The sequence below is a fragment of the Lissotriton vulgaris genome, chromosome 3_2 (genome assembly GCF_964263255.1).
Source record: "Lissotriton vulgaris chromosome 3_2, aLisVul1.2, whole genome shotgun sequence".
Classification (NCBI taxonomy): Eukaryota; Metazoa; Chordata; class Amphibia; order Caudata; family Salamandridae; genus Lissotriton; species Lissotriton vulgaris.
In genome coordinates, this window is record NC_141690.1 from 87,694,367 (window position 1) to 87,717,710 (window position 23,344).

The 23,344-nt window shown below is 45.3% G+C and overlaps 1 protein-coding gene across 1 annotated transcript in view; it reads left to right on the forward strand.

Moving 5' to 3' along the window:
* Nucleotides 1–14,653, forward strand: part of ADGRA3 (adhesion G protein-coupled receptor A3) — a 375,408-nt gene extending 360,755 nt beyond the window's left edge. The window contains exons 18-19 of the mRNA XM_086964033.1: nt 9,532–9,627; nt 12,583–14,653. Coding sequence (XP_086820159.1) covers nt 9,532–9,627; nt 12,583–13,825 — 1,339 coding nt within the window. The 3' untranslated portion in view covers nt 13,826–14,653. The remainder of the gene's footprint in view (nt 1–9,531; nt 9,628–12,582) is intronic.
* Nucleotides 14,654–23,344: the final 8,691 nt, after the last annotated feature.

Sequence of the window (23,344 nt, forward strand, 5' to 3'; positions counted from 1 at the left end):
ACAGGCGTCGGCGCTCGCCGTCGAGGCGACTTCGCCGTCGAGAAGACGGTCGGCGTCTAAGACCTCGAGAAAGCGGACGGCGTCAAAGAGGAGTTGACGCTCGTCGTCGAATGGAACGATCGACGTCACGGAGGCGGCGTTCGGCGTCGAGGAAGAAGAGGTCGACGTCGCGGAGGCGACGTTCGACACCGGAAAAGCAACGCTCGGAGTCGAGGAGGAAGAGATCAGCGTCTAGGAGTTCTTCCTTTTCTCCTAAGCGGCGCAGAAGGAGTTCTGGCGCCAGAAGTCACGCTGAGTCTGGTGGAGGGCGCCGGAGACGGCGATCACCTACTGGAGGGGCTGGTTCGCAGTCACCGGGCTCTGTGTACTCGGTGGTATATACACCCCCTCGGCCGAAGGCTCCCCCTCCCCCTGTACCTAAGGAGGATCCTCCCGTCAATCCTCCTCTTCCACCACTTCAACCACTACTGCCGCTTCCACCGCATGGGCCCGCCCCTCGATCGGAGGTCCCTCCTGTTCCTCCGCCAAGGTCGGCGTCACTGCCTCCTCTTCCTACACCACCTAAGGAGACTCCTAGACCAAGACCCCAGGATAGGCCACGGAAGACGCCTCCACGCAAACCAGCGGAGCGCCCACGAACTGGGAGGTCGCGCTCTCGCTTCAGGAGGAGGGAACGGTCACGCAACAGGTCATCCACGCGGTTGAGACGCCGCCATAGGAGGCACAGGTCTCGCTCCCTTTCGAGGTCCTCAGGGACCAGGGACTACTCTCCGACCTTGTCGGGGTCACGGGACACCAGGGTGTCGCCGGTTGATGATCTGGTGGCTTTTCACGATGTCCTGTTAAGAGGCGCAGCGAAATTGGGCATCTCGTTGACGGTGCCCACGCCCAAAACATCGGTAATTTTCGAGACACTGCACCAGAAACACCTGTCTTGTCCACTATTGCCACTGGTGCCGGGCCGGGAGGAACCGGCCATGGACCTTTTTCTCACCCCGGCGGTGACTAAGGCGGCCCCCTCAAGACTACAGAAAAATTACCGGGCTCCCGATTCTGATCCGGCTTTTCTAAGGGTGGAACCTCCTCCAGATTCTGTGATAGTGACGGCGGCTCGCAAACAACATGCTACCACCCCGTCATCCACAGTCCCCCCAGACAAAGAGTCTAAATGGATGGATTCGGCTGGAAGGAAGGTGTGTGGAACATCTGCGATCTCCATGAAGGCTGCGAGTGCCACAGCTTTGTTGGGACGCTATGACCGTGCCCTCTGGGATTCCCTCCAGCAGTTGTGGAACATCTGCCTCGGGAAAAGAGGGAAGATTTCCAGGAGGTGTTAAATGACGGGATGCTGGTGGCGAATCAGATTATCAGCGCTGCAGCCGATTCGTCCCTCTTGACGGCGCATGGCTTTTGCCATGGGATTAACCAGCGACGACATGCCTGGCTCCGCCTTACGTCACTGAAACCTGACGCTCAGCAAAGGGTTGCCAATCTTCCATTCTCTGGTGAAACCCTATTTGGGAAGCATGCGGATGATGAAATGGCCCGCATGAAGGCGGAGGCCGAAACACTCAAGGCTGTGGGTCTGGAGAAGCCCAAAGAGACGAAAAAATCGTACCGCCCGGTTCGGTGGACAGGGCAGAGGGCTTGGCCAAGCTTCGGGACAGCAACAGCAGTTCCGGAGGCCGTTCCAGAAGGGCCCAAAGGGCCCAAAGGGCAGAGACGGCCAACAGTCGGCACCAGCGACCAAAGGCCCGGCCGGGTCTAGGCCCTGAGCGCTTACTTCCCCCGGATCCGTTACCCACTCCGGTAGGGGGAAGCATTCAATTTTTTCTGGCAGAGTGGAGAAAAATTACTCAGGACAAGTGGGTGCTGAATATTGTTTGCAATGGATACAGTCTTCGGTTCCCCAGCCCGCCTCCAGCGATTCCACCGGTCGGCTCGCAGTTCCAGCTGCGCGAGCTCCAGGCGGAGGCAGATATCCTGTTAAGGAAAAGGGCGATAGAAGACGTACCGCCGTCTCAGAGAGGAAGAGGTCTGTACTCCCGGTTCTTCGTGGCCGCAAGAAGGACAAGAACGAGTTCAGGCCCATTCTGGACTTGCGACAGGCAAACAAGTGGATTCGCAGAGAGAAGTTTCGCATGCTGTTGTTGCATCAGATTTATCCTCAGTTGCAACAGGGAGACTGGCTATGTGCTATAGACCTACAGGATGCGTACTTCCATGTGCCCATTGCACACAAACACAGGAAGTTCCTGCGATTCCAAGTCGGCGCCAATCATTATCGATACGCAGTACTCCCATTCGGACTAAAGTCTGCGCCAAGAACATTCTCGAAGTGCATGGCGGTGGTAGCAGCACACCTGAGGAAGAACAAGGTGTTTGTCTACCCGTACCTGGACGATTGGTTGATCAAGGCCTCCTCCTTCTCTGAAGCTCGAGCACACTTCCAGAAGACGTGCGTTCTCTTGAACAAACTGGGGTTGCACATCAACATGTCCAAGTCTGTCCCGACTCCGGTCCAGTGCATACAGTACTTGGGAGCCTCCATCAATACGCTGTCAGCAAGCGTGTCTCCTTCGGAGGAGCGACGATTATCACTCCTTCGGAAGGCTCAGGCTCTTATGACCACTCCATCTACAACAGTGAGGACGGTGTCTTCTCTACTGGGATTGATGGCCTCTTGTATCTTCCTAATGCCACACGCACGACTGCACATGAGACCGTTGCAAGAGTGCTTGGAGGATCAGTGGGATCAGAGGAAAGGATCTTGGGAAGACAAGATACTACTGTCTCTGCATGCTCTTCAGTCTCTGAAGTGGTGTTGTTCTGCGGAGAATCTCCTCAGAGGGGTTCCATTCCACAAGGACATTCCCGCGCAGACTGTCGTGACGGATGCTTCTCTCCAAGGTTGGGGGTGCACTCCGGAGGCTTAATGATTCAAGGAACGTGGTCCCCGATGGAGGCCAAGTATCACATCAATTTCCTGGAACTCAGAGCTGTTCACTAGGCACTGAAGGCTTTTCATCCGTCCTTTCAGACCAACTCTCTGCTTGTACAGACGGACAATACGACCACGATGTATTACCTCAACAAGCAGGGGGGCTCGAGATCACGCACTCTGTCGCAGGAGGCGCAGGCGATCTGGCACTGGCTTCTGGCCAGAGGACTGACGATAACGGCTACCCATCTGCCAGGTGTGCAGAATGTTCAGGTGGACGCACTGCGCAGACTGATTCAGGAAAACCACGAATGGGTCATAAACGACGAAGTACTAGGAGAAGTCTTCGCAAGGTGGGGAACTCCAGACGTAGATCTGTTCGCCACCGCCGAAAACAGCAAATGCCGAGACTTCGCCTCCAGGTACTACCAGCAAGGGACGCTGGGGAATACGCTATGGATCAACTGGTCTAACAGCTTTCTGTACGCTTTTCCACCCATTCGCCTGATTCCAGCGGTACTCATCAAGCTGGCCCGGTCAAGGGCACAGATGATACTCATTGCTCCGGAATAGCCCAGGCAGTGGTGGTTCACGGACCTGCTTCACCGGTCTCTCCTTCCTCACATACGGCTGCCGTGCAGGCCGGACCTTCTCACGAAGTTCGGGGGGCAGATGTTGCACCCCAACCTCTCATCTTTGAGTTTGGCAGCATGGCTCCAGAGAGAAGTGCAATATGGCCATTTAAATCTGCCCGAAGATTGCATGGACATACTGAAGGAGTCTAAGAGACCTTCCACTCTGACTTCCTGTGCTTACAAGTGGAAAAGGTTCTGTATCTGGTGTAAGTCCAAGAACTATGACCCGACGACGTGCAAGGAAGATGTCATCCTTCCTTACCTTCTACATTTGGCGCAGTCAGGACTTAATGTTTATTCCATTAAGGTTCATCTCGCTGCATTGACTGCCTACAGAAAATGCCCTTCACAGACTTACTTCTTCCAGATCCCTGTGATCAAAGATTTTCTGGAAGGCTTGAAGAAAGTATTCCCTCCTGTCAGGCTCCCTTCGCCTTCATGGGAATTGAATGTGGTGCTGTCCAGGTTGATGAAGGAGCCTTTTGAACCTATTCATAAGGCTTTGTTGCCGCACCTGTCCTGGAAGGCGGCGTTCCTCGTGGCCATTACATCGGCACGCAGGGTGAGTGAAATTCAGGCGTTGTGTTGCCAAGAACCTTATACTGTATTTCATGCTGCTGAGCTTGTTATGCGTACTCACCCTAAATTTTTTCCCACGGTTATTTCTGATTTTCATGTCAACCAGACCATAGCTTTGCCTACGTTTTTTCAGAATCCTTCATCTCCAGCGGAAAGGTCTCTACATTCCCTGGATGTTAGGAGGGTGTTGAAATTTTATCTGGATAAAACCAAAGATATTCATAGGTCAGACCAATTGTTTATAAATTATGGATCGGTCAGGACGGGTCTTGCTACCTCTAAGCAGTCCATCTCTAGGTGGATTGTGTCCTGCATACAGTTGTGTTACCAAAAAGCTAATAAGACCTTAGGGGGTAAACCTAAGGCTCATTCCATCAGGGGCAAAGCGCCCACGACTGCTTTGCTCCGTAACGTTCCGATTGCAGAAATCTGCAAGGCGGCCACTTGGAAGTCGGTCCATACCTTTGCTAAGCATTACTGCCTGGACACTGACGCCAGGGCAGACGCTCAGGTTGGGCAGCCTTCGCTGCGAAATTTGTTTGCACAGTAGTGGTGTTGTTTCTTTATTCTCCACCGCCGCTTTGGTGTGGGGATGGGCTTGCCATTCTATTCACTAGATTATGACTATACACAGAGATCCCCTACTACAGAAGGAGTAGTTTCTGTCCTGTAACTCAAGTTCTGTAGTAGGGGTATCTCTGTTATAGTCATAAGCGCCCGCCCTACTCCCTGGTAGAGAAAGATATTCATGTAAGGAATGCTACAGGTCTGGCGTGTTACGCCTTCAAAAAGAACTGAAAGTAAAGGGGACCTGCTGTGCATTCTGGAATACTGGGAGAAGTTCTGGAAAGTTCTCTTAAAGGCACAGTATCCTATTTAAGCCACATAATGGCAGCCTATGGGGGCTTGTCTGTCCATGCCTTCCTCTCTATCATTCCAGAGGCTTTTACTGGTAGAGGCAGGTTTCTCTATGGAGGAAACTGGGCAGGCTGTGCTGTGTGTGTGTTTTTTTTTGGTGTTTTCTAGTTGAAGTACTGGACAGTGTAGCCTATGGATATAAGCTGCATTATTTGTGTTTAAATTCTCTCTTAAGTGTCTTTGCAGTTCTGCATTTTTTGACAACTTAAGAGATTATTTTTGATTGCCGGGGTCCACGCACATGGGCGGGACTATTCACTAGATTATGACTATAACAGAGATACCCCTACTACAAAACTGGAGTTACAGGGCAGAAACTACTCCTTCTTTGATATACACCACACTTCTACTTGTTTTCAATAAACACTGTCTTAACTGCCCTAATAATCTACCAATAGCGCATACTATATCTAAGAAACGCAACTCAGTTAAAAAATCTGCCTCATGCCCTCGAGTCATGATTCCATATTTCAAGAATATTGGGCGTAGCCTTGGTCTCTGCCGTTGTCTGAGTTTTAAAGCAATCCAACAGAATATGCAACATATCACATTTGGTGTTCAACCCACAGACACAATTCCCTCCTATGCCGATCGTTTTTGCTTTTGCCGTATTACTTATCTTACAGGGGTTGAGACCAATTCTTACTTTCAGCCCTTCGTTTCGGACTTGGTAAATTGTCCACATATCTGTAACTCACTTTATTACGCCACGCATTTAACATAAAATGTACAGATTTTTTCTCTTTTAGACATTGGTAGTCATTTTCATAGTACAATTATTTGCCTAGCGCTTTTAGCTCACTCTTGGAGATATCAATTTGTAAGGACCGTGGAAGCTGCTGAACTTTCATAGCAGTGCAGACAACGGCCAGGTTAGCCCTAACCCTTTTTCCCCATTTTAATTCACTGCACACAATTTCATTCTTGCACCATTGAGAAATTTCTTGTCCATCTTCCCCATTCAGTTTTCCCCCGAAATCTTATTAGGGCTTTTGCAGCCAACATGTTCCATGAAATTGTCAGTTTCCATTCTTATTGCTTGGATCATAGCCGAACTAAGGAGTGACAGTAAATACTTGAGACGTTTTCCCTCCTCAGCATCCCACCTGTCTTTTCCACTAATACATAGCAATTCAGCTCCATATCGAAGTTGCTGGGGGATCATTGCTTCATAGGCTTTTAGCACCGGTCTGCATGACATATCTCCAAAGGACTTATTAAACTTTTTCAGTCCGCTCACCGAGGCAATAGCCGTAGTCTTTAGGGCCTCTAAGTGGATATTCCACTTCAGAGACCACTCAAACCAACTTCCAAGGTACTTCCATTCAGTAACTATTTCCAGTCTCCCGGATCCTAAGTGTCAGTTAAATTTGCTTTTAGTTTTCCCAAAGCAAAGCTTTCGAGTTTTGTCCCTATTCACCTCTAATTTTTTCCACCTACAGTATTCCCCAAATTTCCTTTGTAGGCCTATTTCGGTCTGGGCTAAAATCACGAGATCGTCTGCATACAGGAGGCATAGCATATGTTTACTGTTCATCTTAGGGATATATCCATTTGTGGCGGCTAGAGTCTCTGGCTGGTCGGCAACAAATAACGAGAAGAGTAAAGGGGCTAATACACAACCCTGTCTCAACCCATTGTTTACTTGTATTTTTTGAGTTAGGGTCCCCGTGGTATCCAGAAAAACATGGGCCCAAATCCTCCTACACAGCTCTTGAATTAGTCTTAAGAGGTCTTAAGGAATATCTAATTTTCTCAATGCCTCCCATAGGGGGATTCTATCAACAAGATTAAAGGCTACACAGAGTCTACAAAGCAACTTAATAGGCTCCCCAGCTGCTCCACAGACTTACATGCAATGGACCAGAGCGTGAAGCAGTGGTCAACTGTCGAGTACCATTCCTTAAATCGCCCCTGTTCTGGTGCTACTATACCATTTACATCGGCCCAATCTTTTAACATTCCCAGGATTATTTTTTCAAATACCTTTTCCGACACGTCTAGAAGGTTGATCAGCCTATAGTTTTTTTGGGGCTTTTTATCTCTCCCTTTTTATGATTCGCCTGATAATTGCCCCTCTCCAGTTTTCTGGTATAATTCCTGTATCCAGAATTCTATCAAACAACCTGGGACATTTTTGCCACAATCACTTGTATTACAGCAAACAAATGATGAACGGAATGCTGACAATGCAAACATTCTCCCCCAGTCAAAAGATCTGGGTTAAATCCATCGTTCTTTTGCCCACTACACCACCCCATTTTGGACCCAGCCATATGCAAATCAGTCTTGACCCTGTGCCCCATGGGAACAATCCAGACCAAACTGCCAGGCCAAGTCCTCCCTTCTGAAGAAGGGTGACATACCCTGAATCCTGTCCCAGGATGCTTGTTTCCGGTCCAGGGAGGATTGTTTGCATTGTACTGGGGGAGAATGTTTGCATTGTCCGTATTTCGTTCATCATTTGTTTGCTTTAACACTTTTCGCCCTAAGTGGCATTGGTATGCCCAGACGTGGGTCCCTTTCTCACTGTGCCACTGGATTCAAGCTAACCTGGCTGAAAAAGGGTGACATACCCTGAAACCAGTCTCTAGATGCTTGTTTCCAGTCCAGGGAGGACCTGGCTTGGCAGTTCGGTCTAGACTGTTCCGATGAGGCACAGGGTCAAGACTGATTTGCATATGGTTGGGTCCAAACTGGGATGGCGTAGTGGGCAAAAGAACGATGGATTTAACCCAGATCTTTTCACAGGGGGAGAATGTTTGGATTGTCAGCATTCCGTCCATCATTTGTTTGCTGTAACACAATCACTTGTATGACACAAATGTCGGTTGAACTCCCACGTCCCCCAAACCATTCCCCCAACACCCCTATCCCCCACCATTGGCCTTGCTGAGCTATGTTGCTGACATTACTAAGACGTGTGCTAATGTCGGTTCTGTCGGGTAAAGTAATTACTTTAACGTTGCATCAATATTTTCATAAAAAAAGAAGCATACCTAACTTGAATCAATCAAAAAGCATTATAGTAACATGCTTAATCGTTTTTTATTTTTACAATTTTTCTAAAGATGTGTTACTATTGTGCACCCTGCATTAGAGCTATTAGGCCTACTATAGGGGTGAATATTACATGCAGTGGTAGGGGACATGGCACACAGTGATTTGTGACATGTCGTAATTTCACTTCGGTCTGTACCAGGACACACAGCCTGCAATGGCAGTCTTGCATGTGTTTGGTGAGGGGTCAGTCAAAGTTGTATCAAATACCAGGCACAAAGTGTTTGTATGTGTGGGGGGGGTGGGGGGGGGGGGGTGTACCTGCAACAAAAACCCCGTTTCCTACACGATGTGTGGCTGCGTAACAGCCTGAGCTCAGATAACCGCCCTATATTTGAGCAGCACAATATACATTTGACAAAGTGGCCTATGACACGTTATATCTAACACTAGACTACCTTGTCTGCAACAGAGAGACTGCTATTCTTAATGTATGGCTAGCCAGACTTATTCCCCAGGAGGAATCAGTTCTTGCAGAGTATGGTCTGGAGATTGAGACACCTGTGTATGGTTCTGTTTAAGTCTAAGTCCAGTTACTTTAGTCTGTTTCATGGAAATTTCATTCCTTTCATTTTTCTCATTCCAAATGTTCAGAACAAACAGTTGTTATCTAATAACACATCTATTCTTGTAGTGGATGACTGATCAAAGTTGTAATGCTCTTCTTTTTCATCTGATTATTTTCATCTGTGCAGATGGACTGTCTAAATCGCTTCATTACAAATGTTGCAGTTTGTGACACCCCTCCCCCTCCTCCCCCCCTTTCAAACTCCCCATCCCCACCCCCTGTTTGATTAGTTGCAATCGGAGGGACGGTGGCCGGCAAGGGACAACAGACCACCATCACTGTGATTGCTTTCTAAAACGGAAAACCCTTCAAAAAATACAAAAAGAATGAAAATAGCTTGCGTTTAAGGAAACAGAGCTCAGAGGGCGTGGGCAGTTGTCGCCTGAACTCAAGCTGCCTTGCTTTCCCCAAATTGTGGGTCAGGAAATTCATCAATGGTTTGTGACTGAAATGTGATCATAAATCACTGATAGATTTATTTCTGAAAACGGAATAGGAGGTGGCATTTCTTTCACACCCCCTCCTAGGATCGAAAATGTTCTTGTTATGATATGAAAATGATTTGTAAAAGGCCGCCTGTACACAAACACCCTTTTTGTGGTTGCAAACCTTGTGATTTTGCAGAGTTTGTGCTCTCAAAAGGGATTTGTAATGAGGCTCAAAGTCCCTTAAACCATTCTTCAGGCATTTGTGTAATCTATGAATCCAATTAAATAAGAGAGAGTTTTAAGTGTATTTGTTTTCTTCTCCTACTGGTGGTAAATCTCCATTCTGAATAGTTGTGTTTATGTAACTCACTCACTTTTTACAATGTTATTTCTTTTCTGTAGATTTTATCTAATTGGTGGCGGTATTCCAATTATAGTCTGTGGAATTACAGCGGCGGCTAATATTAAGAATTACGGAAGTAGACCCGGTGCACCATAGTAAGTACTACATTTTTTAACGTTTGATGTGAAAATAAAGCATTTGGTTTACATTTCAGATTATTACTTTGTGGCAGCTCCACTTTTTCTGAAGGTAATTGCATATTCTACATTTCAGAGTTGACCTCAATCAAAATCAATAAAGCAAAAAAGTTCATGTTTGAAAATCCACTCGAGGTGTACGAGGCAGTTGTGGTACTGAAATTCTAAAGTGGTTAAACTAAATACCCCGTAAATGTAAGATATTGAAGTTTACTCGATTTCAGTGCCTTATAAAGTATTGTAAAAAAACAAGGAGGATACTTTTTCAGGCTGAGCTGGCTATATTATGTTTAAAAATGCTTGCCTTTTTCAAGGAAGTGACGTGTCTTTCAAGGTGGATTCTTAGTTGTTGATTTAGTTTTACTAAATCCCTTTACACCATATCACCTAACATAAAAACATAAACTGGCATACATAGATTTATTTGCAGCGCCAGAGTGACAGTGGTCCTGCCTGCAGCTCCCCTCCAATTGCCTTTCTGAGAACGGACTGCACCTCTGCATGCGCTAGAACTGATCACAATTAAACTCATTGGACCGGGGAGGTATGGGCTCACACACCCTAGGATACGGGAAGACAGTGGAGTGGTAAAACGACATTAACACTGTGGTGATGGATAGTTAAGAAGTTCCGCAGGGAATCCTTTAAAATATTAAAACGTCTGCTCAACCTTTTGTCCATTTTACAGATTTTTTTAAGCTTCAGCTGTTCTGTTTCATGGGTTTCTAGAATATGGTGTGGTAGAGCAGCTCAACAGTACAGGACATCCTTCCTTGTATGTTAGTTATTCGGTGAAGCAGAGCTTGTATTTACAGCCCTCAGAATATCTGTTCATTCTTTCCAGCTTTTCTTCAAGAAAGGCAGTGCTAATTTTCAGACATATTTTACTAAAAATGTATGCATTTCACCTCTTCAAAATCGTTCCTGCTGAATGGTAGAGGCAGTTGTTTCATATTGCTGCAAAGTAGAACTGTAGGAAAGTTGCATAATGAGCAATATGCTCCTGCCTCTTGCCTGTTAATCAGGCCGGTCAAAAGCTTTAGCACATCACGGGTAAATAATAACCAACACACGGTGCGACCCACTGGTGACTGATATTATCTTTCTCACCATGAATATATCACAAAAGCAGACAGGAGAGGGTGCTGTAAAGAATGGAGCCTGGAGCGTACCATTTCAGCTGATCCCCCCCCCCCACCCCCCTTGTTATGGTCCTGTTCCTAATCTGAGAAACCGCTTTTATTACCATATTAAGTTATTCTCGTTTTGACATTGAACCCTGCACATCTTGGTTTGTACCTGAGCATTAATAGTTTGAATATGTGCAACACTCCGGGTGTCACAGTGCCTCAGGTTGTACATGTCCGCAGTAAAAAATATATTTCAATTAACTCTGAATGTGCTGCCTAATAATGTCTCTGTTGCATATTGCTATTCCATACTTTATCGCATTCTAGTTTTAAATAATTATTTCAACTGGACCCCACACTGTACTTATCTATGAACAGTATTTCAAGTGTGAGCTGATCCAACTGACACAACCATCTCAAGCAACACTGATTTTTAAATTGTTGGAACTGCGAAGCCTTTTTAAAAAGTATTGGTTGCTTTACTAGATTTTTTTAAGCGTTTAAAATGCTGTAGCTTAAGAATTCAGATGATCTCTTATTTATGACCCTAGGGCCCTCGTTATGTTGTCGGCCGTCCCACAACCGACAGCCTGTTGGTTGCAGTCCGACCGGCATCTGCTGCCACAGTCCGACTGACGCATTAAGATGCTTGGCGGTCGGAGGCAGGGGCGGAGGGACCTACAGACTGTTCCGATGGGCTCAAAGAGCCCGTCTGACCATCGGTCAGAATGTAATTCCCTACAATAAGGGTGGGCCTGCTCAAGCACCCCATTGTGGATTACGATGTCCCTTTCAGACAGCCTTTTAATGGCAGTCTGACCGCCATTGATAGACTGTTAGAAATGGACTTTGGTGGCCCCTAGCAGGCCCCCCGTTTACCTCGCAGCCTCTACTGTGAGGTCTGGGTGGCACCTGAGGTGCACCCTCCAAACAACCATGCATCGTGTGGCAGGCAGCGCATTGTGTCTGCCACAAGGTGCATGGATGTTAGTAAACATACCCTTTACCGTTCAGGCTTGTGCTTCTGTCCTTTTTTTGACTGCCATCACATGCCACAATAGTAATGGGTATGTTTCTAATTGCTGTGCTGGCTCGTGCATCTTTAACCGGCAGGTGGGACCTCCGACTCCTTGTCTGTCGGTCCCATTCCTGCAATGTGGGTCGGACACCAGCCCCTAAGTTATGAAAGTTATACATTGAAGTAAAGGAATATTAGATTTAGGCATGGGTTAGCAGGAGGTAGGCGTTGAAAACATTCAGTTTTATAAAGACACCAACCACAGTTCAACAGGGGAGCATTTTGTAGTGGAAGAACAGTGTGAGAACTTAGAAACCTATCTTGTTTCATGGAACAGAGAGGGACATTCTGCAGTAATAATACAAATTGTTCACAGAAAGGGTGGTTAATGTTTGGGCACAACCCAGCAAATGCTGTGGAGGTAACTATATTATTTCTGAAGGGCCTATGGCACAGCAGTAGTGTGGTAACAAACAAAAAAAGCCACATACATGCAGAAATGTGCAGACTATAGGTCATGCAGACAGTATTTGCCACGTTCTTTGTGACAATTTATACAGTTTGAGTTTTTATTGAAAAGATGAAGTGTTTCAAAACATTTCTATAGATTCTAAACACTACTGCTCGTCAAGCAGGCAGGGATGCCTTTAATTTATTATGGATGTCATCTTGCTAATACGTTTTAAAGCTACCTTTTTAAACACATTTTGAAAATTAATACGGCAATTTCTGTTTTATTAATGCACTATATCCATTCTTTTTTAGTTGCTGGATGGCATGGGAGCCAAGCCTTGGAGCCTTTTATGGGCCAGCAAGCTTCATTATTTTCATAAACTTCATGTACTTTCTCAGCATCTTCATACAACTGAAACGACACCCAGAACGTAAATTTGAGCTGAAAGAGCCAGCCGAGGAGCAGCAGCATCTTGCACCCAGTGATCATGGTGACGCAAATCAGGATTCCTTGTCCGTGTCCCTAGTATCAACATCTGCCTTAGAGAACGAGCATACGTTTCAAGCCCAGCTACTTGGGGCTAGCCTGACATTGCTCTTGTATGTTTCACTCTGGATATTTGGAGCATTGGCAGTCTCATTGTATTATCCTATGGATTTGATTTTTAGCTGCTTCTTTGGAGCAACATGCTTGGGTCTTAGTACCTTTCTTATTGTGCATCACGCTGTGTACCGCGAAGATTTAAGACGTGCTTGGATAGCTACTTGTTGTCCTGGAAGAAGTGCTTACTCTGTGCAAGTTAATATTCAGCCTTCAAATGCCTCTGCCTCCAATGGAGATGCCCCCAAGTGCGCCAACAGCAGTGAAGAATCTTCTTGCACCAACAAGAGTGCATCAAGTGTAAAGAATTCATCTCAAGGCTGTAAACTAACTAACTTGCAAGCTGCAGCAGTACAGTGCAGTGTTGTGCCATTACCGCTGAACACTGCGCCTCAGCTTGATACAAGTTTAACGGAGCATTCAGTTGACAATGACATTAATATGCATGTTGCTCCACTAGAGGTTCAGTTTCGGACAAATGGGCCCCCAGGCCGGCATCATAAAAATAGGAGTAAGGGGCATCGGTCAAGCAGACTTGCGGTGCTCAGAGAATATGCTTATGATGTGCCCACAAGTGTGGATGGGAGTGTTCAAAATGGATTGCCTAAGAGTCGGCCAGGCAACACAGAGGGACATTCAAGGAGTCGGCGGGCATATTTGGCTTACAGAGAACGCCAGTTCAACCAAGGGCCACTGGATAGCAGCGATGCCAGCACTGCACATCCAAGATACAGCCGAAATTTGGACAAGGTGGTTGGTGCCAACAACAATAAAAAAGACATTATAAAGGAGCCAACCGTTGTTGAAATTGATGGTCAGGAAAAATCATATGGCGTAAATTTAGCAGTTCAAAATGGACCAGTTAAAGACGATGTTCAGGAAGGACCTCCTAGTAGTGCTGATGGCACTGGTAATATTAGGACTGGGCTGTGGAAGCACGAAACTACTGTGTAACGTTTCTCTGCTTCGGTAAAAACTGAAACTCACAATGAACTTTGTATATATTTTTTTAGTTTGCAACTGTTTTCAACACTTTTTTTAACATACCCTACAAAAAAAGTTCTAAAATGTTAAGAAAAAACTTTTATACTGTTCAATGCCAATGTTTTATGTTTTTTTTTTTTTTACAAAAATACATTTTTGTATTGTAAAGGTAATTGAAAAGTATCAGCTCTATATATTTTTTCAGAAAAAAAGACCTTAAGCAATATCTGTAACCCATGCTAGTGTCCGAACACATTTCAAGATTGTATTTAAACTTTTAATAAATAGTGTTTTATTTCCATATCTGTCAGGTGTTAGATATATTCAACTATTTATTGGTGATAAAGGCATTTGTCTTTGTTTAGTTCACATTTGTAATTCCTATCTTCAGTGAATGAAATTGTTATTTTGACTTTCATGCGTTAAATAAAAGCTGCCCAGGTCTGACTTAGTTGAGCGCTCTCGGAGAGTAAATTGAGAGATTGTTCAAATATTAGCCAAGGCAATAATTCTACTTAAATGCTCTGTGACTTTTTTTTGCCAAGCATCTATCTGTCGGCCTCATATACCTAACGTAGTAAGGTGGAATATCTGAGGATAAAGTTAGGCAGTAAAGACGTTAATTGAAATAATGTCTTCAAAGTTACAGGTGGATTTTCTTTAAAGTGCAGGCTGCACACTGCTCTTTTACTCCTCGCCTGGTGGAATGAAACCTGCTAGGTAGCAGTAGACTTTTATCTGCTCTGATATCTGTTATATACTTCATTATTTGCTGGATTAAAAAATTATGGTATGGCACGTTGAAGTGGTAGTTTTTTTAACTCTAAAGTACAACCCACATTATAGGTTTAGTAAGTGAACATTTGCTCAATATGTATCATCTAAAATGGATGCATGGTTATGTCTCAGTTTAAAAAAAAGCATAGCCACACGAATTCTGCATTTGTTTTCCTTGAGGATCCCTTCATACGCACGCACCAAGATGAACTTTTATGGACTAATTCTCTACCAAATATCGCCAATACCGTGTCCACTCTTGAAGCCTTTGCATTTAGTGCAGAGATGACCAAAGTGCCTAGAAGAGTGGAATCCATGCCAGATACTCAGGTTGACACTAACTATGTAACTAAGCCTCATTTAGAATAACGTTACATACATGTATTGTATGAGGATATCTTGGAAATGTGGCGTGGATCTTACATCATAAACCTAAAAGGTGAGGCACCAACTCATTCTATAAAAGAATGGCAGTTTCTTCAGTACTTCATCAGCCAGCAGGCTTCAGCCAATTGTCAAAAACCTCTTAAGAAATATCTGAGGTTAGAGCTTTAAGAGAATTACATAGATTCAGATAAATAAGAAAAAGAAATTACTACGAGCCTCTGTATCTTCAAAATGGCATCCATGGCTTTATATCAGACATAGTTATCACCGCTTGGTACAGTGACAATGGTACTACTTTTAAGATGGGGTCCAAATTCATTCTAAAATAGGACATTTCAACAATTACATTCCTAAGTTATTGAGGCATGAGAGTGCTGTAATTACTATGTGTGAAGATTTTAGGCACTATTAGGTACATAGGCATGTTTCGCAGCATCAATCTTTTCTGCATTCACATTCTGTGCACTATTCCGCCATCCAGTGGCTGGGTCTGTAATTCCTGTAAAAAACCTTTGTCCTTCTACCATTTCTATTTTTTGTTGTTGGTGGGCATCGACAGACCTCCATTTGGAGTCCCCCCTGTGGTCATGATGTGCTTCCTCCAGAAACTCCCACCTTTTGTCGCCATCATCCGATTATTGTGTTGCGTCGTAGGGTCTGGGTCTATGCGGAAGGAGCTCCAACACTTTGGAGAAATAATTCTCTAAAAAACTACATCAAAAGTCAACTGGACATCAGAAGAAGGTACAAGAGAAGTTTCTAGTGTAGAAAGTCTGTGCTATTTCGATGACTACAGAGAATGCATGTGCAAGGGACTCCCTGTGCGTAGTGATGAAAAAGAGACAGTTCAGGTTCTGCAAAAATTGCCATCACGTTTGCCCAGTAGGACCAACATCCGGTCTGCAACCTCTGTCTGCCGGTAGGTCACTGAAGTGAGGACTGCAAGAGAGAGGCATGGATAAGCAAACTTCATCAAGCAGGGCCAACATACAGCACCGACCCTTCGAGATCTGGGCCTCTCAAGTGACGAGAAGGAGAACATCACCGGAGGACCAGAAGGAGAGACGTAGACCGACATCTAGGTCATGGAAATCGAAACCCAAGAGGGGACTAATTCTCCTCGAGAGGTAAGAGAACCATCACCCTCTTAAATATTAGACGAGTCCCGAAAGACAGACTCGAAGTCCTCGAAGGGAGCCTCGACATCCAAGCACTTGACCGCAGGCGTGCCCCGAGATAAAAATACCCTTGGATCTTTTGAAAAGGACTCTGCAGCGGGAAAGACCCCTAAAAAATCCACAACGTTAAAGGATGGTCGAGGAAAAGACGTATCTATGTCAAAACCAAATCGGTCGAAATCTGAAAGACAAGGTTCGCCGTTAGCATAGTCTACAAAAGAGCCTTCTACAACGAAGAGTAAGGCTGAAACTCTCAATGCCAAAACACAAGCGTCCGAGATAGAGAGGATAAGAAGAAGGCTCAAGGTTGAAATGGCTAGTATTTTACAGAGAAGAAAGGACTTGAAAAGTCTAAAGCAATTTCGAATCCCTACTAAGAGCTCAGTGATAGAGATAGATAGCTAGATAGAGGTAGATACAAATGTAACTGTATCAAGTTATTAAAAACTGTCATACTATAGAAAACACAATAAAAAAGTAATCATTATATAATACAATTGGTAATCAAAAGTGTAAGATGCATTTCTCCCTGCTACCAGTGTCATTATATAAAAGAAAGAAAATATAAAACGTTTGAGGCCTGATTTTTAGGCTTAGCACACTTATACTATGTAAACAGTACACTTTGCACCATTTCATTCAGTAACACAGACTATGTTAACATAGAGTCCAGGTCTATAATGCATGTTAACATTATGAAACACAGAAAAAGAATGTTTGCACATCAGTTGGACGGTGTCTTAGTCAGAGTATGCCAGGATTTGACCACCAGGTAGGAAGAAGATAGGTTTCTCAGTCTAATCAAGCTGTTAAGAGCAGGGAGAGAAGATGAAGTCTTAGGAGTGAAGGGTGCAAGTGGGAATATATTTTACAAAGTAAAATATTTGCACATTATTGTGCAAGTGACTCAAAATAAGTTGTCTAGAGATCATTTATGATGTGGAAGATTAAGAACCAGATGTACGCTCCTATTTTTAAATAACTGTAAACTTTGAAGCATATATTTCAAAAGGCCAATGTTAACAGAATTGTTGAAACAAGCTTGAAGGAAATGGAGGCGTACCCAGTAGTTTTCCACCAAGTGGGAGAAAGCCAGGCGGGAGGAGAGTTTTTTCCAAATAACTTTCTTGCCTGAGATTAAAAAAACAATAGTTTGGTTATCTGAGCAGAGAAGGAGAGCTTAGTATCTAACATGATACTCTGATTATGGTCATGGTCAACAGCAGCAAGTTTGGGGTTGCCAGAAGAGAAAGCCACTCTCAACCTCACCAAATAGTCATATTTGCTGAACACGATAATATTTTACTGATAGACTGGTTCATCTCATATATTGGTGGGGTATGCATAACCGTCCTGAGGCTCTCATTTTGAAAGTCTGAACCTCCGCTTTAGCCTGAAATGACCGACCCTTAGACTTTGGAATCTGAGGAACCTCGACATTAGAGATCTGTCACAACCTTCACATTTGTGGGACACTCACCCAAACACTCGCAGTGAATTGCCCAGATCATGGCAATTTACGATGCAAGTGTTTGGGTAAGAATCTGGGCCCTTGTATCTGAAAGACTCTTTTTTTGTATTACTAAAATGCAGCAATAACTTACCAGTTGTTACCTTGGTGCTATTGATCTCATACTATGATCCCAAGAGGATCCTCGGGTGTCTTCATGAAGCAGCCTGACCGGTGGTTATCCTGGAGTTTCTAAAGTGTTTGGCAATGAGTTCCAGATTTTACTTGAAACTAGACTTGGCTGTGTCTTTATCACTTGAGGAATCTTCACTAGACCAGCCTCTGTTGTTCACAAAATGATTTGTGTGGTGTAGATAATAAAATCCCCAGAAACTTAATTTAATCCCTTGTAATGCAGCTACATGTAATGCCCATAAGACATTGACATGGATTCTACACGCTCCTCCTATCACATTATTTTTAGAGTAGCTTAGCTGCTTTGTTAGGCAGTTATGACACTGAGCTAATCATAGACAGGGGTGCGCAGTTCCTCTACAAAGGGTGGAGTGACGTTTGTATTGTTCTGGGTTTCATGAAAAATCTCCACTAGGAGCAAGTGCCCTCACACACCCCGAGAGGTGTCATGCTTCATCATTTGGGTGTGCTCCTTGTAGAGGCCGGTGCTGCAATGCCCGACGGGTACCCACTAGTGGGCTCTTTACCGGAGATCTTTTAAATGCCGTATTGTGAAGTGTGGGTTGAGTTGTGTATGTAGTGTGGTGACCAAAGGTGGATTAAAATAGGTACAGTGATGCTTAACATAAAGAATATTTTAATAATAAAGCTCACTACCCTAGTTAAAACAGTTGTTGCTCAATTGGGATACAATTGTCTTAATGAGCAGGGTGTGTAATTAGTTGTAAAATGAGGTCAACATGTTTCTTGCCTTTGCTTGTACACAACGGATCAAATGGCAGTTCTTCAGGACCTAATATCATTAACCTACACTACTCAGTGACTTGATTCAGTAGTTTGCAGTAAGTGGAAAAGTAATCAAACACACATCAGGTAGCAAAGTGCACTTGTACCTTGACCTGGTAAGATAACCTGGAAGACAAAGAAACAAACATTGCATGCACTTGATTAACGCTCGCCGCATGCAACTGACGTGCAAAAGGACAGCTTGGTTGCAGGAAGCTGTGTTGTTTTAACCTATGTGTGTGTGTGTGACCTCGAGTGCTTTCAAGATTTTTGCATCACAGTTTGTGCCCTGACCTGTATTTTTACTCTGCCATAATTTGTCTTTTTATAAATTGCACAATATACTTTCTGCTCTCACCGTATTTGCACTCACCGTATCTGGGAGTTAAAATCCGCCAATCCCTCCCCGGTCCACCACCAGCCATTAGCGGGCTGTTTGTGTGGAAGGAGTCCAGAGTAGCGGATACCCACTTCCGGTGTGCCGTGCTCCTCCGCCATTTTGGGTGAGGAGACGGTCTAGTTGTTCAAAACCTGGCACCAGCCTAGTGAAAAGGGGCTGATGGCGCAGAAGCGGAGTGGGCGTGCCAGACACCAGACATGCTGCCTCCCCCACTAGAGATAGGCTCTAATACGCCAGGAATGACGTCCTAAAAATCAGGAACTCCTTGAGCAATTGCAGACAGTCCTGTGGGGACGCCATTGAGGGCCCTTTCTGTTACATACAGTGCGGCTTCAGTGCTGCACCAGCTCCGTCTCCATGCTGCTACCTCCCCCGTCCCAGGAAGCATATTAGCATTCTCAATCGGAACTTTCGCTCCTTAACCAAACACTACGCTGATGTTCATGACCTATTGGAGGACACCTCCCCTAATGTCCTCTTCCTTACCGAGACATGGCTCTCTGATGCCATGATAGCCGAGCCAGACCTTACGCTTCCCTTAGGCTACTGCATCCTCACTTTGAATAGGGAGTCTAGAGGCGGGGGCATTGCGGTTATTTTTAAATCTTGCTACCCCTGTACTTTTGCAAAACAGGTCGTAACCGCACACTTTTAAAATTTCACTGAACCCCAACTACATGATGTCAGGGCTCCTAGTAGACTGACCCCCTGGGCCATCCACAGACTTTTGGACTGCCCTCACGGAGATGGTCAGTGTATAAGCGGTTAATGCCGCTAACTTTACCGTCACTGGGGATTTGAACCTCCATCTGTATAATCATGATGACACAGGCATGGCTATCTTTGTAGCTGATCTAGCGGCTTGCCAGCTTGTGCAACTGGTATCGGGTCCGACGCACATTGCCGGCCACCTTTTAGACCCAGTCCTCACGAACATACCCTACAGTACACACGCCCATCCCTATGCGATGGTCAGACCACTATCTAGTCTCTGTCACTCCAGGGTATAACCCTGGTAAAGAGTGAGGACCGTTCGATCTCCCTCAAACGCCCATGGCACAAATTGAACTGGGACCAATTCAATGCATGCCTCTTGGTTACTTGCCCTAGTCTGCTGGTTGACACCAACGAGGCATACTGGGTGTTTTCCGTTTGAATCAGACATGCGTTAAACAGCCTAATTCTCCCCCCCCCCCCCCCATAATGCTGGTGGGAAAGGACCATGGTCAGTGGAATCAACGCCCGCAAGCCTTGGTAGTGCATCCCTAGCCCCCCTTCTCCCCCCCCCCCCCCCGAGCAGGCTGTGAAAAATCTTGGGGTGTAGCTAGACTCATCTCTCGAGTCCAAACCAAAAAAGTGGCAGGGACCTGCTTCGGACTACTTTGGGGGCTCCGACCCCCCCACTCAACAGATCATCATTCAGGTATCTGTAATATCCACACTGGACTATGCCTGCTCTCTGTAACTAGGGTCCAATAAGGCTGAAATTCTGAGGCTACAAAGGGCACAGAACGCGGCAGCAAGAACCCTTCTAGGTCCGCGCAGGTCCTGCCCGGTGTTCAACTCCATTCGACATCTTCACTGGTTGCCTGTAGCAAGGCGAATTGAATTCAAGGCTTTGTGCATGGCCTTCAAAGCCTTGAAACTGTCCACCCCTAACATCATGGTCAACCTCCTCTTGCCATATGTACCCTCACACCATCTCCGCTCACAGGGTCAACACATGGTAGTGGTCCCCCGAACACAGAGAGTCTGCTCTGTAGGCCGCTTCTTCCACAGTAGAGCGGCCCTCCTCTGGAATGCACTTCCAGTTCACATCTGGGGCCTTAACAACTATCTAGACTTCAGGAAGGCCATTAAAACTCACCTTTTCCCTGCACCAAAGTCCTACTCTCAGGTCCACCCGTATATGTCAGTTGCTCTGCTGTCAGCTCCGGGACGCCCGTTAGCTGGGGCAGCTGTTGCGCCATACAAGTTGTGGTAACATAACATTACTTATGTATTGATTATTAAGTTTCTACATTTGACTGTCCTTTGGTTTTGGCTGCATGGCCAAGTGGCTTAAAATGATTAAAAACAACTTACACGATCATCGCGAATCATGGACACAGTACAGTAGAAAATTGGTGTCTAGAAGCAATTGGTTCTGTGAGATATATTGATTCTAAAAAAAAAAAACACCCTCCTTGGGGCCAAATTCGACGCCAGGAGTGAAACGCCTATTAGCGTCCTACGTGGAACAACCGGAACACATTCGTTAGAATGGAATGTTCTTACCCGGGTTTTGTTGCAGGTGCCTTCATTTTCTGTTTGTACTTACTCTGACACGAAGGAGATGACAAGTAGTGTTATCCATGCTATCTTTAAGGCATTAGAGAGGCAGTAGAACATATTCTTAAATGTCCACTGCGTTCACTGGAGAGGCCAGCAGGCCTAAGCCTCTTTCAAGTTGGGATTGAAGAACTGCCAATTGCTGCAAATGATTGTTCTTTCGAAATATATAGCCAGGTACCTAAAGCATTCTCGTATTACATAAAACCCATTGTCTCTTTTACATCTTCTTATTGTCTCTACAATTTTCTTTGTTTGGCTAACTGCAATCTCGAGGCTTTACAGGAACAGGTTTCTCATATCTGATAGAAATTGGATTACTGGTTGACTGGGGTATGAGCCCTGATCAAGCAGCAACTACAATCCTAGTCCGGGTAAGGGGCATACAAATCTTAAATTAACCAGTGCTCACCCTCTGGTAGCTTGGCACAGAGCAGGCAGGCTTAAATTAGAGGCAATGTGTAAAGTATTTGTGCAACACCTCAACAGTAAAACAGTGAAAATACCACACAAAAAGATCCCACACCAGGTTAGATATCTAGATCTGACTTTAATAAATAAAATAAGACCAACATGACAAATATCCAGTTAATAGAACAGAGATATGACTTTCTAAAGTTTATAGTGAAAAGCACAAATCGCTCTTGGGGCTATTCAGCCGCACCAGACTGGGACAAAGTTCAGGCTGAGCGTGATGAATTGCAGGCCGGCTACCAAGTTAGGCCTGATGAACAAAGCACCTAAATCCTGGTTGTGGAGCATTGTGTGGATTCATGTCAAAGCTGCGTCGCGCAGACAATGCATTGGTTCCGAAATGCGACGAGGCTGCAGTGCGAGGTCCTGCTGCATCGATTTCGAAGATTCTGTCGGCGAGGCTTGCGGTACGAAGGCTGTTGAGGATGCGAGGCACAGCTGAGGCAATGCATCTGTACTTATGAGCGGTAAAGGTGCAATGCATAGTTTCGTAGTTGTCATCGAGGCTGCTGTTGACGAGGGATGCGAGGAGCTTGCGCGGGTAAAAGCATTGTGCAGCGGGGGTTCCAAAGGTGATTCTTCAACCCCAAGATGCGGATTGCGCCAGCAATGCACGTCTTTTACAATGGGTCCAATCCACACAGCAGCGTCATTGCATCTGTTCTGCATGGGATTGTGCTGCTCTGCTGAGGACATGTGTTGGTCCTGCTCGAGGATGCGTCACTCAGCAGGGAAGATGTGTTGGTTCCACTGTCAAGCACCTAAGGCCCACTTCCAAGGGTCCAGGACTGTGGTTGCACCACCGGACAGTGTGGACCCACAGATGGCAGAGTCCAGGTACAGGGGTTTAAAGCCTGTTATGTCCCTGCACCTTCAGATCAGGAAGCCAGACAACTTGCCCTTGAAGTCACTCTGGGTTCTAAGTGAAACAGGTACAATCTTTCTCACACAGGCAAAAGGATGGCAGATCAGCAGAGTAAAGCAGGAGTCCAGCAGAGAGGCTGTCTAGGAGCAAAACACAACACCCAACTCCCAACTGCTACCAGACATGTGATTAGACATAGGCTACAGGCACCAGAGGACTAAAGTAGGAAAATGCCAACTTTGTTTTTCTACAACTTTCTAAAAGTGGCATTTTCAGAATTGCAGTTTAAAATCTGACTACACTATACATTTTACTTATAAATTGTGATTCCAGAGACGCCATGCCTGAGGGGTTTTAGCTCTTCCCAATTGGAAACTACACTTATAAAATGTAACAAGGTAATCCCAATGTTATCCTACGGGAGCAATAGGCCTTGCAGTAGTGAAATATGAATTTGAGAGTTATTCACTGCCAGAACATGTAAAACTCAAAAATACATGTCCTGCCTTTTAAATACATTTCACATTGCCCTCTGGGCTGTCCTGTGTAAAAACAACAGATGATGGGCGGAATGCTGAACAATAAAAACTTTCAGACCCAGTCAACTGATCTGGGTTTAATCAGTCGGTTTTTAGCTCATGACGCC